The 16772-nt window shown below is 37.6% G+C and overlaps 1 protein-coding gene across 1 annotated transcript in view; it reads left to right on the top strand.

Annotated features, from left to right (window-relative positions):
• Positions 1-14390, top strand: part of cdk14 (cyclin dependent kinase 14) — a gene marked incomplete at its 3' end in the record, with an annotated part of 39358 nt that extends 24968 nt beyond the window's left edge. Inside the window, exons 3-7 of the mRNA XM_079468970.1 lie at positions 4839-5084; positions 9271-9365; positions 11006-11085; positions 12810-12904; positions 14358-14390. Coding sequence (XP_079325096.1) covers positions 4839-5084; positions 9271-9365; positions 11006-11085; positions 12810-12904; positions 14358-14390 — 549 coding nt within the window. The remainder of the gene's footprint in view (positions 1-4838; positions 5085-9270; positions 9366-11005; positions 11086-12809; positions 12905-14357) is intronic.
• Positions 14391-16772: the final 2382 nt, after the last annotated feature.

A 16772-nucleotide genomic window follows, 5' to 3' on the forward strand; every position in this document is an offset into this window, starting at 1 on the left:
AATATACTTGAATGTAATGACGTGTCTAGTTGCTCTAATTTAAGCAAGCTTTTAGGCCATTTCATACAGTAATATTGAGAAACATAAATCAAATAGCCTTCACTCTGCTGTGTCCACAACATTGATCAAATGTCTGTATGTGTTGTTTGGTTTGTCTGGTGGTAATGTTTGTTATAGAAGTATTGTTTGAATGTATTCTAGTAAACAGACTCTTAAATGTGATGGATTGTTTCTCAGCTGTAGTTGTTTAGGCCTTTTGCTGGAGTCGATATCATCTGTTTTGGAGTAATGTTCCTGACAGCCGTCCGTTCACTATGCCAACGGCTACAGGTTCTGACATGACAAACAACATCACTGTACATCACAATATACACTTTAATACAACAACCGCAGCCTCAAAGACTTTTTCCCATTAAAATGTTTTCTGTTGAAATAAATGACAGCATGACATGTGTTTCAGGAATAATCCACCATTTCACCAAAAAGTATTGGTTCACTTGAGTCACATGTGAATGTTATTCTATTAGATATCAAAATATCAGTTTTCTGAAGCTGTAAAGCAACTGTTGTCAGTTTTTACAGGTGTCTGAATATGACAACTTTAACATTAAAATCTGAATAAGACAATATGAAGAGTTTGTTTGGTTCCAAAATGAGATAAATCAAAACAAACCAACTGCAGTTTGATTGATATTAATTGGAAGTTAAGCCGTAATAACTAAATACAGCCGACTAACACAATAAAATACAACATGATTAAAAACTGAGTTTTCATTTTAGAACCAAACTAAGGTGTTTGAGGAGTTGCTGGAAGAATATACCTTTCATGTTTCCGTTAAACGTGATATAGTGCATAGATCGATTCTACGTTATTATACGGCATGCACCGCTTTACGTCCCCACGTGGTTACGATTACCATTTTAGGTGGATTAAGGTAATCAAAAAGCTTGTTTACATGACAATTTCTTAATCAGAGTAGTGTCTTAATCATTTTAATATTGGAATATTGTTGTCCATGTAAACGAATATCAACAGTTTGATTTTTTTAAACATTTGACACACACAAAAAACTTTCTGACTTGAATTTTAATTCTGTTTAATGTAATTATTGTGCCAACAAAGTAAATGACATAAGATTTGAACATTTTAATATCTAATACAACGATAATCAGACTCATTCAGAATAGTATTTGGTGTCCAGCTTTTTGGGGGTCCTGTATATTCTTCAGAATTGGGGATGTTTGACTATGTAGTCCTGTTGGAAATGTCACTTATAGCTTAGAAAGAGAAAGCGGTCTCTGTGTTTTGTTCATCATTGTGAGTAATAAGTGGAGCTCAGACAGGAAGTTTGTGTTTCTGGAGGTCTTTCTTGAGGTTTCCATTAAGCTCTTTGAGATCCAGTATGTTCTGTTGTAAATCTCTTGCTGTGTAAACTGTAAGGTAAATGTTATGTCTGTCCTGGGATCGGGCTTATAGTTTCCCCTGATACCTATCATTTAGAATAAACGGACATCATTAATATATACATTATACAGTATTGTGTAAATAAATGCATTTCTCAAATGGATGGTTCTGCTTCTAAACAGTTCATTATAATGCTGTTTCTTCTGATATTAATGCATTGGGTTTAATGGTCAGGTAAGCAGTGTGGCGGTGAATTTTCTAAAGATTTTGATGTTTTATGGTATTTGTGTGTGTAGTTGTGAATAGTGTTTGTCTTTGTACTGTCGTGATGTGGTTGCTACGGTGTTTTAAAAAGTAAAACGAGTCTTTTCTCTGAGTCTCACAGGAGTTCAGAAAGATCATGTTAGAAGATGTAATCAGCGCTTGTCCAGAAGCACTTTGTGTTTCACTTTTTATTGATTTTATTGATTTATTTTTTAATTTCACAAATATAATTGTGTCTTAAAAACATTTGTTTGATATTTCTACTCGGTTGTAACCTTTGCGTAGTGTAAATTGAAACAGGAAGTGCTTCTGGGACCAGCGTTCTTTAGGGGGGAATAATATGTGACAAATCATCTTTTATTGGAAAATTAAACATTTGATCAAACTTTGATAATGGTCTGATATCTTTAAGAAACAGAGAAGATATGTGAGGAAGTTTAGTTTTCCAGTTCTTTACCAGGAACAGAGTGGTTTTGATTCACAAAGTGTTTTTATTGTCTCTAAATCTTTTTTTAAGCCCATGATACAGCAGATCCTGTTGTAAAAATGTATTATTACCCTTGACAGATTTGGTTGTATTTCAACTTGTTTATTATTGTACACTGAGAGAAAAGGGCCGATCGCTTAGCAGAAGTAAAATCACATGCATGCTAATGCTAACCTATATGAGCAAATCTCTCTCCATCACATGATGCACCGTGTCAGTCTAATGTTATCAGATCCACATCATAAAGGAGTCATTTTTTACATTCTCTCGTCATGCAGTTGTGCGTCTGTGATGTTCTGTGCGCTACACCATCTGTGACAAATCTGATGATGGAAGTGATCTTGACACGCGTCTTTAAGCTCTTAAACAACCGACAGTGATTGAGGCTCAATTAGAGCTCATTGTGTCTCGAGCGGAGCTAGAACAATAAACCAGACCAACATTTACATCTTATTCACCATTGACAGCAGTGTGGGCGGAGTCTGTCTGGGAGGAGGGGAATGATGGGATGGCTGTGGTTTCAGAGGTGAATCAGACACTTTTATCAGATATGTCTGAAAATGTTCATACTTCTGCCCTGTCCTCATCACAACAATCTGTCAAAAACTACAATTCTGTCATCATTTCTTCTCTCTTGTGTGTTTGTAAATCTGTCTGTGGGTATTTCTTCAATACAACAGAAGATATTTAGAGAAATGTCTCAGTGGTTTTGTTTTCATATAATGGAAGTCTATGGGCCCTATCGTACACCGGGCGCAATCACTAGTGTTTTTGCTAGTTTCAGTTCGACCCAGATCAAATTTTCCTGTGATGCGCCGTGTTGTTTAAATAGCAAATGCATTTGAGCCATTTGTGCACCCATGGCTGTGTTGGTCTAAAAAAGAGGTGTGCTCAGGCGCATTGTTGGCGCGTTGATATTTTGAGGGACTGGAAACAGACTGCGCTATAGACCGACTCAAACCTGCTCTAAAGTCAATAGCGCAATATTTGTTCAGATATTTAAAAAGCGCGTTAGGAATATACGCGATTCTGAGAGGTGACTTCTCTGCTACTGCATGTGAGAACTCTTTTATTTGGCGATAACAGCGGCTGCTTGAACATCATCCCTCTTATTACACGACTACTTGAGACGTGAAATGTGAATTTGAAATATTTTATTAGCTCAATTTTACAGAATGCAGACCTTCAGTGAGGAAAATCTGTTTAGATTCGGTTTTAAAGTGAGTGTTCTTAACAGCCACGAGTCTAACAGATCTCAAGACAGAAAGCATTCAGATTCACACAATATGCTTTTGTTCCTATAATGTACACATTCATAAATACTGTCTCTACATCAACAATGTGTTGATAATATCAGTAAGTGAACCATCACGACTGAAAGAAAGACACAACTGTACTGGATTTGAACTGTTTAACCAGAGGAAATCATTTATCAGCTATAATATATCGGCATCAATGGTTTTATCGGCCGATACCGATATGGCTGATAGTTTATGGTGCATCTCTAATCATTTAGTTTTCTTCAGTAAACGGGGAATCCTCAGGTCAGCATCTGTAAGCAGTAAGGTGACACTGTATATTATGGTAATGAGAGAGAGGCGGTTCATGAGCTGGAGTTCCTCCGCTCTCTCAGTAAATGTTTAATGTGAGGGGGCCGTGACGAACACGACACGCTCGCCTGAGCCCTTTGTGCACGCTGACAGTCCCCACAGCGATGGAGTGGCCGGTAGGTGTGTGTGTGTGTGATGTACAGTGGGCTGTAATGAAGGTGCTGGTGATGATCGACCGTGTTTGAAGCGAGAGATGAATAGATGAAAGTCTCATCACTGTGTGTGTGTGTGCAGGAATTAAGTTTGTTTTTCACAGTTTACATCATTCATCATCAGGGTTTTTACGTCTTGTTTAACTGTAAAATAATCTGAAACACCTGTAAACATTTTCTTAAGCTTAATTGTGAAAAGTTGTAAAACGTTGTTTTGTTGTCGTGCATTTCTCCTCATTTATACTTAAGCCTTGTACGATTAAAATTGTTTTGCTTAGTCAATGAAAACAGGTCTGTTGGATACACAGTATTATTAGTTTTTTATTATTATCCGTTAACATATATTACAATAAATAGCAGATGCTTAATTTATTCCAATTACAAATGTCACAGAAAATATGAGTTATGTTCACTGTTAACAGGTCATTACCCTAAATATGTTTTTTTAATGTAAAAAGTACTATAAAAGAAATACAAATGTGTTTATCATGAACAAATGAAGAGTTTGGTTCCAAAATGAGATTATTCTGTTTTTAAAGTCTTGTTTTATTGTGTTAGTCGGCTGTATGAGTTATTACGGCTTAAATCAAAACAAACCAACTGCAGTTTGATTGATATTAATTGGAATGCACAATAAAAAACATTATTTATTTTAACAGAGTTATCTCATTTTGGAACCAAACTCTTCAAATATCAATGTCTAAGGTTGAAAAATGGACTGCATCACATATATTCTTTTGTTAACACTGAAAACAACTCCTGTAAACCATACAAGGGTAAAACCGAGAAAGTTTGTCATTCTCTGAAAGCACCACCTTATATCTAAAGCGGTTTCTAATGGATGTTAGGATACGAGCGTTACTGAACGAGCGAGGATTGTTTATTTGGTCTGAGACTCTCTCTCCTTTACCTTCCGTCAGATATGTGTCACAAAGATGTCCACTCGCAGCTGCCAGGGATCCGACTCGGTCATCAAGCCCCTGGACACAATCCCTGAAGACAGAAAGGTACGAGTTCAGCGGACACAGAGCGGCTTCGATCCCTTTGAGAAACCAGCGAGTCAGGTGAAGCGTGTTCACTCGGAGAATAATGCCTGTATCAGCTCCAAAAGTTCATCCGCTGGGAAAGAGTCTCCTAAACTCCGCCGTCACTCCAGCCCCAGTTCTGTAAGTCTCATGTGTTTATTCTCTCATTCATCTCATCTCTGCTCTTAAACTACATCAGAATGGATCATGATTTTCTTAATAACTTTCTTCATTTCATTCACGTTATATTCCAATTTTGGAAACATGTTCCGTGTTGTTTAATCCTATTAGACTATATTTTTGTTGTATTATCAAACATATTAATGTTGCTTCAGTGACCAAATCTCTTTAATATCTCAATTATTTCTCCAGTACATCAATTAAATAAAATGGAGAGCAAAACTTTATCTCGAGTCACGATAGCAATAAGCTCTTTTTGTTGATGATTGTTTTTGGTGAATACTGTGACAGTTTGTGCGAGGTTTTAGTTCCTCAGTTTGTTTGTTTATTTGTTAAATATCTGTCAGTTGTGTTATCAGAAGACTGTGACTCTAAGTTGTGCACATCTTCAACAAAACACTTGTTTACCTGTGAGAGAAGATGACGGGTTTGTTCTTAAGGCCAGAACGAAGGATCTGTGAGAGCGAGAATTACCTCTTTTCTTTAATACCCGTCTCATTATCCCAACACAGAGCCCTTGCACTCCTAACACCTCACTCACTCACTCACTCACTCACTCACTCACTCACTCACTCACTCACTCACTCACTCACTCTATCAGGATAATAAAATCCCCCGCTAGGGGAACATTTGTGACATCTGTGCAGCACCTCGGATGTGCCGTGATGGGGACGCACACCGGCCGCTGGTTGCTAGGAGACGTCTGGTGTCTGGTGTTGATGATAAAAGGGTTTGTGGTTACAGACGGTTATCCGGGAAGCGTCCGGTGATCTTTCATGCCAATTTCAATGAGTGACTCCATGTAGTCCATCGGTCTCGGCTTACTAACACCATTACTGCAGAAGTGCATTTTCAGGAAAAACACTGACGCAATTTCTGTTGTTCTTTTAAGTGCATTCGTTGCATTTCTGATAGCATATACAGTAGATTGTAAGAGAGAAGAAATCATTGTTTTATTGTGGTAAAGGTATAGTAGCAACCTTATGTGCATGTAGTTTGAGTATCAGTTGTATGAGCTTAGATTTACAGTGAAACATGAAAAACTATACTATATAAAAACTATTTTATCATTTCGCAAAGTGCAGAACAATTTTCCGAAAGGATAAATAAAATGTATATCAATTTGTGCTTTTGAACACTAAAGAAGATATTTTGAAGAATGTAAGACAGCAAACAGTTCTGGGGCACTTTTGTATTTTTCCTTCTATGGGAGTCAATGGTTTGGTCAGTTTTGGGTGAACTGTCCCTTTAAATGACTGTTAAATGATTCAGATCACACAGGTTGATTATAGAGCCATGCAAATAATGAAGAGAGCGTTCTACATGTTCATGAAATGATCATTTATAGATGTAGTGTGGTCATTACAGTCCAGTGTCTGTTGAATGTTCACAAAATCAAAGCTCAAGAGTGACGTAAAGTCATCCAACAGCATGACAGCATGACAAGACACATGAAAACTGTGAGAAAATCCAGATTATCACATATTCTTTTACTTTTCCTTAACTCAATATTACTGGAATCTGAACTTGTTTTCTTTGCAGTATTTGAGGTCTGATGAAATCCAGAACATCTTTTATGATATTTTCACCTATTTCTACAGTTTATTTCCTGCAAATAAATGCATCTGGAAACAGAGCCTCTCTGGTCTCATACACAAATAATTGCGTTGTTTTTTATAGGCACATTTGAACTTCTCACAAACAAACCATACGCACATGAATTTGTTCTTAACCTTGTCCTAATGTGAATTTGGAGTATTTTAAATGAGTCATTTGCTTTTCACTTCCTTACTATATAGTTGGTCGTGAATAGTTGTGAATAGTATGTCTGAAACCTCAGTATGCTAAAGACAGCAGGCGAGGAATTCCCGGATGGTCTACTACTTCCGCTGAGGTTCATGAGTGTTAATGCGGGCTAGCAGGCGCCCATGGGCACCGTGTTGGAGACCCTGCTATAGAGCTAGTCAATCGACGTCATTGCCCGTTGCATGCTGGGGTGGCGGCATCATCTTTGTAGACTGTTTGCTAGCGATTATTTTGTTTTCCTACGGCTCTCACCTTCCTTTAGCATACAGTGCTGTGAAGAGAATTAGAGCGGTAGAAAATATGCTGTCAAGTCAAACGGAACAACATTGAACTGAACTCACTAGCAGAAAAGAGCCGCTTCCACCTACAAATATGGCCACGACACCCAGCATGCAACACAGCGTGACGTCAGCGCCACATTTTCTATATGAAACCTTTTTTTAATGGCTGTTAGGTAGGTGCTTATTCAAATTCACTACGTACTGTCACAGTATGAGATTTTGGAAGCAGCCAAAGATACTCTAGGCAACCCCATGTGATGCTGTCGACAGACGCGCTCTCGCAAGTCCTTCAAGCACAGTCCTCAAAATCAGTTCATTCACAATAAAAAAGCTTTAAGTACAGACACGCACTTTACAGAGTTCTCTTTAGTTTTCTGTGCCAGCTGAGGACCTCACAGTGCCATAAAAACATGCTGCTGTGTGTTTAAAGGCCGTTTATCTCTCCCACAGACTTCTCTTTATTCATTCACACTTAAAGCCAATCATTCTGTGTTCTCTTTAACCCGCTGTTGTGTCATGTGGTTCGCCCTTACCCTTGATATACGCTTTGGTTTTTCGTCAGGACAGTCCAGCACAGTGCTGCCACCTGGTGTTGTCGTTGAAATTGTCATTTTGTCTATAAATCTCAGTTATTTTATTTGTAGTAATATCTTTGTTCAGTGGTGGACAGTAGGCTACAGTATAACCTTATTCAGTTAAACTTATGGAACTGTAATTCGGTCGACTGATGTGGAACTACTTCATATGTGTGTGTTTGACTGAAAACTAATGCACATCTGCAGAACGTTCGTCAGCCAATCAGAACCAAGCATTTCTCAGCCCCGTGGTATAATTAAAGTTTATAACTATTATCCTAAGATGAGAGAGAGAGAGCTCAGATTTTTTTAATATTTAGAATAAATTCTAATGCGAAGTTTTAGTGAATCATTTGTTTGTGGAAATGTTTGTACGCAGGTTTCACACACAAATGTGTGCGTACGCTTGCTTAGTGAATGAGACCCAATAATTGCAGAAAATCAAATGTTATTTTAGCTGATAAATCATAAATGATTTCTTCTGGTTAAACGTGTTCAGCTGCTCACAGTTCAAATCCAGTACAGTTGTGTCTTTCTTTCAGTCGTGATGGTTCACTTACTGATATTATCAACACATTGTTGATGTAGGTACAGTATTTATGAATGTGTACATTATAGGAACAAAAGCATATTGTGTGAATCTGAATGCTTTCTGTCTTGAGATCTGTTAGACTCGTGGCTGTTAAGAACACTTGCTCTGGAAGAACATCTATCATTTGATTGGTGAATAAACATTATACCAGAAAAGATTGAAGGAACTGCTGTAAAGTAGGTTTGGCACATGATGTTCAGGGGTTAAAGAGAACTATGCAGTCAATGTTTTCATATATAAGCAGTGTTCTTTCCTTTTGTTTCACTCTTAGGAAATGTTATATTCATATCTAGATACTGTATTTTGGACAATATATATTGGATATCGGCTTCCAATGTTAAAGAAATTATCGGTTATCGGCCAAAATTAACATATCGGTGCATCACTAAATACAATAGAAAATAACTTGTGTTTATGTAAGTAAATGTAACCAAACAATGCCTGTTTTGTGTAAGTGAAGTTCTTTAAAGCTCATATTCTCAGTTCATCACCTCAGAAACACAACGCTGGATCATAAATATTATCTCGCTGTGACTCTGATGAATACCGCAGGAGAATGCTGACTGTGTATATCCTGCATCTGACCTATGACCTCACATCTGCTCCTCCTGGTCAACACATGTGTTTCTATAGCAGCACAGCTGCCTGCATGTGAAATGTGTTTTTAATGAATGATCTGATAAAGAGACATCACAGACAGAACCCTGCTGGAAAAAAACACTTCATATGTATTTGCAATTTTATTATGGTCATGTTCAGATAATCATCAGAATATTTTCCACTTTCTAAGCATTATTTCAATAGGAATACAAAGATAAAGTGTTCATTATTTTATTGAACAGTTTCTACAAATAATAAATGTCATTGAGTAAGACATTTTAATCTCGTTTCAGCCCACAAGCCCAAAGTTTGGAAAAGCAGATTCGTATGAGAAGTTGGAAAAGCTTGGAGAGGGATCCTACGCTACGGTTTATAAAGGAAAGAGCAAGTGAGTTAACTGCTTCTCGTATGAACTCACATTTATATTTCAAATTTATTAACATAATAATGTAATTTCTTGAAAGATTGGGAGCATGTAAACATTGTTTTCTATGAACACATACGCTTCTTATAAATCAAAAAGTGCGACATAAAATGTAACACGGCGTGAAATGAATTGTGCGTTATTGCAGTAATTTTCATGGCATAGATGAGAATGAGACGTTTGATTGGTGGAGTTAATTTATTTAAGGTTCTGGTCTTGTGTTGGGTCTCACTTCATTGACTTTAAATTGCACTTCATTGACTCAAAGTCAACATGAGCTCATAATTGAGTCTACTCGAGTTCTTAAAGGAACGGTTCACCCACATGCCATTTCAAACACAAAAGATGTTTATTAGATGCATTTCAAGCTCCAGAAATGACAAGAAGCCTGAATTCACGAGAAACACAAGTCCTCTGACAAGAAGGACTTCTATGTTTCTAAAACTCGAGAATATGATATATAATGGAGAGTATATCAATATGTAGTGCTGTGTCAAAATGTGTTATTGCTTTTGCCGCCTGTAAGTGCAAATGGTTTTTATAATGTGGAGAACTTTCATGGATAATTCAAAAAGATCTGTGACGCCGTCTGGATTCACGACGGATTGGAACATTTAAACAAAAAACAACTGTAATGATTTGAAACTGCTTATGTTGCTGTTCCTTTCATTTTATAAAACAGTCCTCGGATATCAATACTTAACCCTTTCATGACCTGTAGTTTGTGACGATTAATCCCTCTTGGATAATAGAAATCATGGAATTGTAGAAGTGTGTAACCTGCCGTGTAAAATGGTTTACTTAATAGAAAAATAAGACATTGGTCTGTTGCTCTGTAGCTTTTAGTCGCCTTTGGAGCAACCATCAGTTGTCATCTAGAGAGATGTATTTATTGACCACGTTTATATGGACGTCAGTAATCTAATGATTTGTCTTATTCTGATAAAGCTAATATTACGATTAAGGTGTTTACATGAGTTGCTTTAAGAATACACCTTTCATGTTCCCGTTTGACATGTTAGACTACATAGTTCCTAAGCGACGCCGTTCCACGTTCCCCTTCATAATTTCATGCATCAACAAACAGTTCGTCTTCGTCATGGTACCACATACAGAATTTGGTGTTTCTTTTATTTTCTAGAATTGTGGCCGTCTTTCTTGTTCGGACCAAACATGTGCTTTCTTGCTCGAGGACGCGTTGTTTGCCGTAAAACGAAACGTCTGTCCACTGCCGTGCGTGTGTGTAACCTGTCGCAAAGTGCTGCGAAAGCTCCTACGCGCCGGTAATAGTGCGATTAAAGGTGTGTACATGTCTAAACCGCACTTCCATAATGCGACTAATTTAGGAGTTCTCCACCCGTCTTCATTGGATTATGTGTTTACATGGATTAAGCGAATCATTAAGCTCTGTTCACATGCTCCATTCTTAATCAGAGTATTGTCTTAATCGTGTTAATATCAGATTATTGTTGTCCATGTTAACGTGGTCACTGATCCTGTTTCTCTCTGACTGAAGACACATTATTAGTGCTGTTGATTTTATTCTATACGGTTCAGTCATGTTACCAAAGCCATTAACATGTTCATCTGGCTGTTGTTTGAAGGGTGAACGGGAAACTGGTGGCGCTGAAAGTCATCCGTCTACAAGAAGAGGAAGGAACGCCGTTCACTGCCATCAGAGAGAGTGAGCAGATCAGACCACATCTCACTGTTTACATGTTGTGTTTTCACAGTTTACCATTGAGTTTGGGACATGCTTCCATCAATTGAAATCTACAACTATAAGACTGGAAAAGTATGAGAGTGTCAAGCTTTTAAACGGGTGTCATGTGACCTTTACATTGCATAATGCAAAATCTGTTGAGCTCCTGACGGATGAAAGCGTAAAGTGTAGATCTCTGCAGCGAGCCGAGATGTTGTCGTCTCTCAGCCGTGAGTTTTCATTGGCACCTTTTTGATCCGGCTGATTCAGGGCTCTCGTCCTCAGCCTGCAGATGAAATAATTCAGCGTTTACTGGAGATGATAGAGGAAGCAGAACGTGTGTGGAATGAGCGCAGGATATCAGAGGAGAAAAGTCATTGACACTTCCAGTGTGAAAATTCTGTCAGCATTATAAAACATCGCAGAAGGTTCTCTGAGATTCCCCTCTGATGGACGGAGACGTTTCCTGCAAACCATTTCAGAAATATCTCACAAACATAAACCTGATTCAAAAGGAAGAAATGTATTTTGTAAATGTATGTTAGTCATTGCTGCGAGAGAATGAGCTCATATGAGGTGTGAGTTTGAGTATTTATAGAAAGTCTATTTTGTCTTGTGCATTCTTTCCGGGTGTACGATAGTTTTTATAAAGTAAAGTCAGTTATTGAGTAAGTACATAAATAAACACCTGATTCACATCAGTAAAATTATAATAATGATTAATGAGAAATCAGAATGAAATGCAGCTTTATACTTTAGTATCACACGGTCCGGCAGCTCTTCAGGACCTCAGAGCTCTTGTGTTTGTGTTGAAAGCACTTTTCTTTTAACGTTTAATCAACATTTTTCACAGTCTCGCAAATCTGTTTATTATTTATCATCAAACGCATGCTTAAAATATCACCCGCTCTGTGTTTGTAGTAAATGAAAAGATCGTGAGTGTTTTTCTGATGAAATGAGATTTCTGTGAGCTTGTTTGGTGAACACTAAATATGTAGTTGTCATTTGAAAAAGCATCTTCATGATCAGAGAAAAAAACGAAAACTGGTTTGTACACAAGCCCATTGACACAAACAATTAGTTGTAGACTTCTAAGGACTGACTTTAATGTTGTGATGATGCAGAACGTATTTGCTGAAACAATCGAGAGAAATATTCACCTGAGGACGAGCGAGAATGATTTCTGAGTCCATGCCGTGATGTCACGTCTTTACATTTGACACAGATTTACATCAATTCATTTGTGTTTCATTAAAGTTTCTAACTTAATCTCAGATGCTTCTGCTAAAATTGCTTAGTTATTGAAACACATGAAGACTCTGGAGGTGTAAATGAATGCAGATGGTCAGATAATGTGGATTTGAGTACATTTGATGAGAAAGAGTTTGTCAGTCATATAAACTCTTTCTTCTCTCTCGTGTGTTTGTAAATCTATATGTGTGTCTTGCTTCAGTTAAACACAACAGAAGATATGTTGAGAAATGTCTGTTCTTATAATGGAAGTCAATGGAGTTCAGTGTCGTTTCATTAAAATATCTTCTTTTGTGTTGTGCAGAAGAAAGAAACAGATCACACACAGATGAGATTTGTGCTTTTGTGTAGTTTGACGTGATGAGGTTCACTGTGTGAGGTCAAGACTTTGATGTCTGTGTTTATAGCTGTGGGTGTTTTAATATTTCATCTTTGTGTGTGTGTGTTTTCTCCAGCGTCTCTCCTGAAGGGTCTGAAGCATGCAAACATTGTTCTGCTTCATGACATCATTCACACTAAAGAGACTCTGACGCTGGTCTTTGAGTATGTGGTGAGTATCAGACACATTCACACCGGTTTTATGATCCCGTGTTTGATTTCTGTACTTCCGTTGAAATGTTCATGTAAGTGAAATTATAAGCAGAGCAAGTGGTTTTCAGCATTACGTTAAAGCCCACACCTGCTGTATGAAGCGTTGAATGTGGTGTCTCTCCCGATGTGCCGCGGGCCGCTCGCGCCCCATGATGCAGTTCTGTCACTGCGGCTGCCTGCAGGTTTTATTTCAGAAATGTTTTCAAAGTCCCGCTCTGGGACATCCTGCAGGCCGTAAGACAACAAGAACCTCTCACTGTTTTCACACAGACCTCCTGGAATGAGAGAAACAGCCTCAGGCTTTAGTTAAAGGAACAGAACAGCACAAAAATCTGACATTGTTTACACGTGGACAGGACTTCCTCCTGTAAAACACAACATAACGTCCAGGCCTGGTCCTCTCTCGCACTTCCCTGTTGTCGCTTCTCTCTTGTGCTTCTGGAGCTCCTCCGTGAGAGATGCGAGACCGGTGCACATGCTGTTCCCTCACGGCTCTCGCCCGCCCTACTCGCTACACATGTATAGCCCAAAGGTTTTTAATTACTGAATGATGAAGTGGTGTCTAGAGAACGACACTGACACGTGAATGTAAGCACATGTGCTCTTATGTGTGACGTTTTGTTTGTATGTTGATCACGTAGTTTTCATCCGTTAAATATAGTTGAATGTAGTTCAAGTTGAAGAAACATATCGTATCGCATACTGCACATCTCTTTATTCGGCGAATTATTGCATATCTTGTTTTTTTTACTCATACTAGACTGAAAACAATAACTTGTAGAATTTACCTAATAAAATCCTCGTTACAATTTGCATAAATGTTTTCTAAGGAAAGATGGTTGCTTTAATTCAAGTACAACTTAAAATGACAATTAATCTTGAAAATGAATGTCGTAATGCAGTCAGATGCAAAGCATGCTGGGAACTACAGATCCACTGCCAAAAATGATTTATGTCGTCTAAACACAAAATAAATAAGTCAACTTAATTTGACCAATTTAAATGGGTTGAACATAATAAAACTGAGTTAGAATGACTTCATCATTTGTTGAATTAATATGATTAAGAAAATCTAAACAACCAAAACTAGTTGATTTTATTCCCAAGATTTTTATGTTATTTTAACAATTACGTTAAAAACAGGAACATAATTATATGATGTATATTTTAATCATTTTCTTATCTTGCTAAAATGTCTTTTTACTGCTTTGTGTAGAAAATGCAGTTGTGTTAGAGAGAGAGATGGTGTTGTGTGTGAGACGGTGAGCAGGTGCATCCCGGCGTCACTTTAATAAATCACTTCATTTACCGTCTGTCCAGAGATTTCTTAAAGGTCCTGTATAGCTGCGTCTTAATGTCTGCTCTGGAAATGTCATTGTTGTTAATGATGCTGTTCTCTGTTCTTCTATGAGGTCTGTGTGAAGATGAAGGTCAAGATCATCTGAAGCTCTCGGCCACACCGTCTGTCGGCTGCTTTCATAGGACTTTTGCTCGTTTGTCAGATTTGGAGATTTTTCTCAAGAATGTGCAAATCCAGAGAAATTCCTATTTAAAATAATTGCGTGTCCGATAGAGCCGACAGAAAGAGCAGGGACCCCACGGATCGTTTAGCACGTTGCGGTGCCCATCCTTAAATAACATCTTATCTTTCAGCCCTACATTCTAAATGTATAAAAAAACTCAACTGCAATGCTAACTCTGAAACATGGCTTTAATTTACCTCTCATTGTGATTATTTGCTGGTGTCTAAAGAAATTGGATGTTGTCCCACAAAGTTTTGTTGCAAAATTTGCAGGTTGCCTTGTGTTTCCTAAATTATTTATTTTATTATGCCGCTCCTCGCAGACATCATGCCTGATGAATGATTGATGCTGTCCCGTTCATGCCTCGGACGAATCGTTCATTTGAACCGGTTCTTCCTTTTTAGTGAACCGATCGAACCAGTTCACCAGAATCGCTCGCATTTAGCGTCTCCCATAAACTATTAACATTACCCACAAATTAATTCAGTTATTCTGGCGTGCATGACCGCACGACCCTCAGTGTCCGGTTGTAGAAACTACGGCAACACACACATGCAGAAGTGCTTATACAGCATCTGTTGTTCTGTTATTATGGATCATGATTACTCTTTGGCTAGTGAAGGAAACACAAACAAGTGTAAATGTAGTTTACTTTATAAACGACATCTGTATGTCTGTTTTAAACACGTTAAACTGTGTAGCATTACGCTACTAAATCAATTAACAAAGTCCAATATCATTCACGGGGTAACGTAGCTTTACATTACACGTTTCTTTCAAGCTAATTCATTACGATGACATCAAATAAAATGATTTCATTATCTTGTCTGAACATGATGCCCGATCTCCATACACCTCTGGATGGTGAAAACAACATGTCCCATAATTCCACTCTCCTACATAACGTCATTTAGCTTTACCTTTTGTTGTTGTTTCGTAAGTGCACCATCTAGCGATCCAAACTCACATATTGTGGCTTTAGGAATCATGAAATCAATAAATACCCATCCCTGTTTCAAAACTTCCTTCGATACCTGTACTAGAAAGATAAAAGCTGTATGTAGAGTTGACCATCATGTGAATTGTCAGGTTAAAGTTGAAAGTGTTTGATGGATTGTGTATAAATGTGTGAAGTGTTGTGGTCCGCTCGTTGACTTTCATCTGAACGCTGTAGTGAAAGATTTTGCAGTCTTTCTCATTTCAGACACAATCTGATACTTTCATACTCGGCTAATCTGTATTTTCCCCTGGAATTTACGTCCTTGTGCTAAATGAGATGAGTGTGAAATCACAGCGAGCTCTTGATTTATTCATGAGAGCTGAACTAACGCGCAGGCCGTCAAAGAAAAACAATCAAAACATGAAGATTGGACAAGGGCTTAGCTAGTGATGGCCTCGGCCCGTCGAGAGATATCGTGTGTAGTTTTGATATTAATCTGGGACCACCGCTGCGATCTCATCACACTTATTTCAGGGAGAAAATGTGCCGTGTATTGTGTATGCGCTGCACGACGCTGCTAACCAATGGAGTTTTGCAACAAGGAAATCAATTCATTTTTCACAGCCAGCAGTTAATTGTGATTGACACAAGAGGGAGAAAACACAAGCGCCGGACGGACAGACTCGTGACTGCATTATTCATGAAAGAAAAGAGCTTTTTCTGGCGTGTGGTTAGCAGCGGCTGTTTGTAAATATCAACGCCGCAGGTCTGTGGGCAGAATAAAAGACTGAAGATAGGATTGTGGGTAGTTCTTTCACGAGAAATGAAGCCAAACGCACCCCTGACATTCACATTACTGTCACCAGACAAATCACCTTTAAATATGGATAATTAGGTTTCATTTAGTTTAGTTGTTATTTATTACCAGTTTTGTGCCGCGGCTTGAGTTCATTGCTGACGCAACGTTTCTGATCAGAATTATTGACATTTATTAATGTTTTGAAATAACTTTTGTTTAATATTTTTAGTTTTGTTTCATTTTGTTATGTGCTTTTGACATTTTATTCATTTTATAAATTGCTTTTTATTTTCAATATATTTTTACTTTATTTTTATTTATTTCCAGTTAATCATTTTAGTTTCTCGGCTTAAACATATTTCATTTTATTGCTTAGGATTTCACATTTTCATTAAGTAAATTTTTTTAATAATAGTGTTTTTATAACAGTGTTTTAATAGATTGATTTAGTTTTAATAATTGAACTATAATAACCCTGTTTCTAATTATAGTTAAATTTTTTATATTATAATATAATTAAAATGTGGCCACATATACCAGTTATTACAGACATCCATCTCGTTCT

The sequence above is a fragment of the Barbatula barbatula genome, assembly GCF_947034865.1.
Source record: "Barbatula barbatula genome assembly, chromosome: 12".
In the NCBI taxonomy this organism is placed as follows: domain Eukaryota; kingdom Metazoa; phylum Chordata; class Actinopteri; order Cypriniformes; family Nemacheilidae; genus Barbatula; species Barbatula barbatula.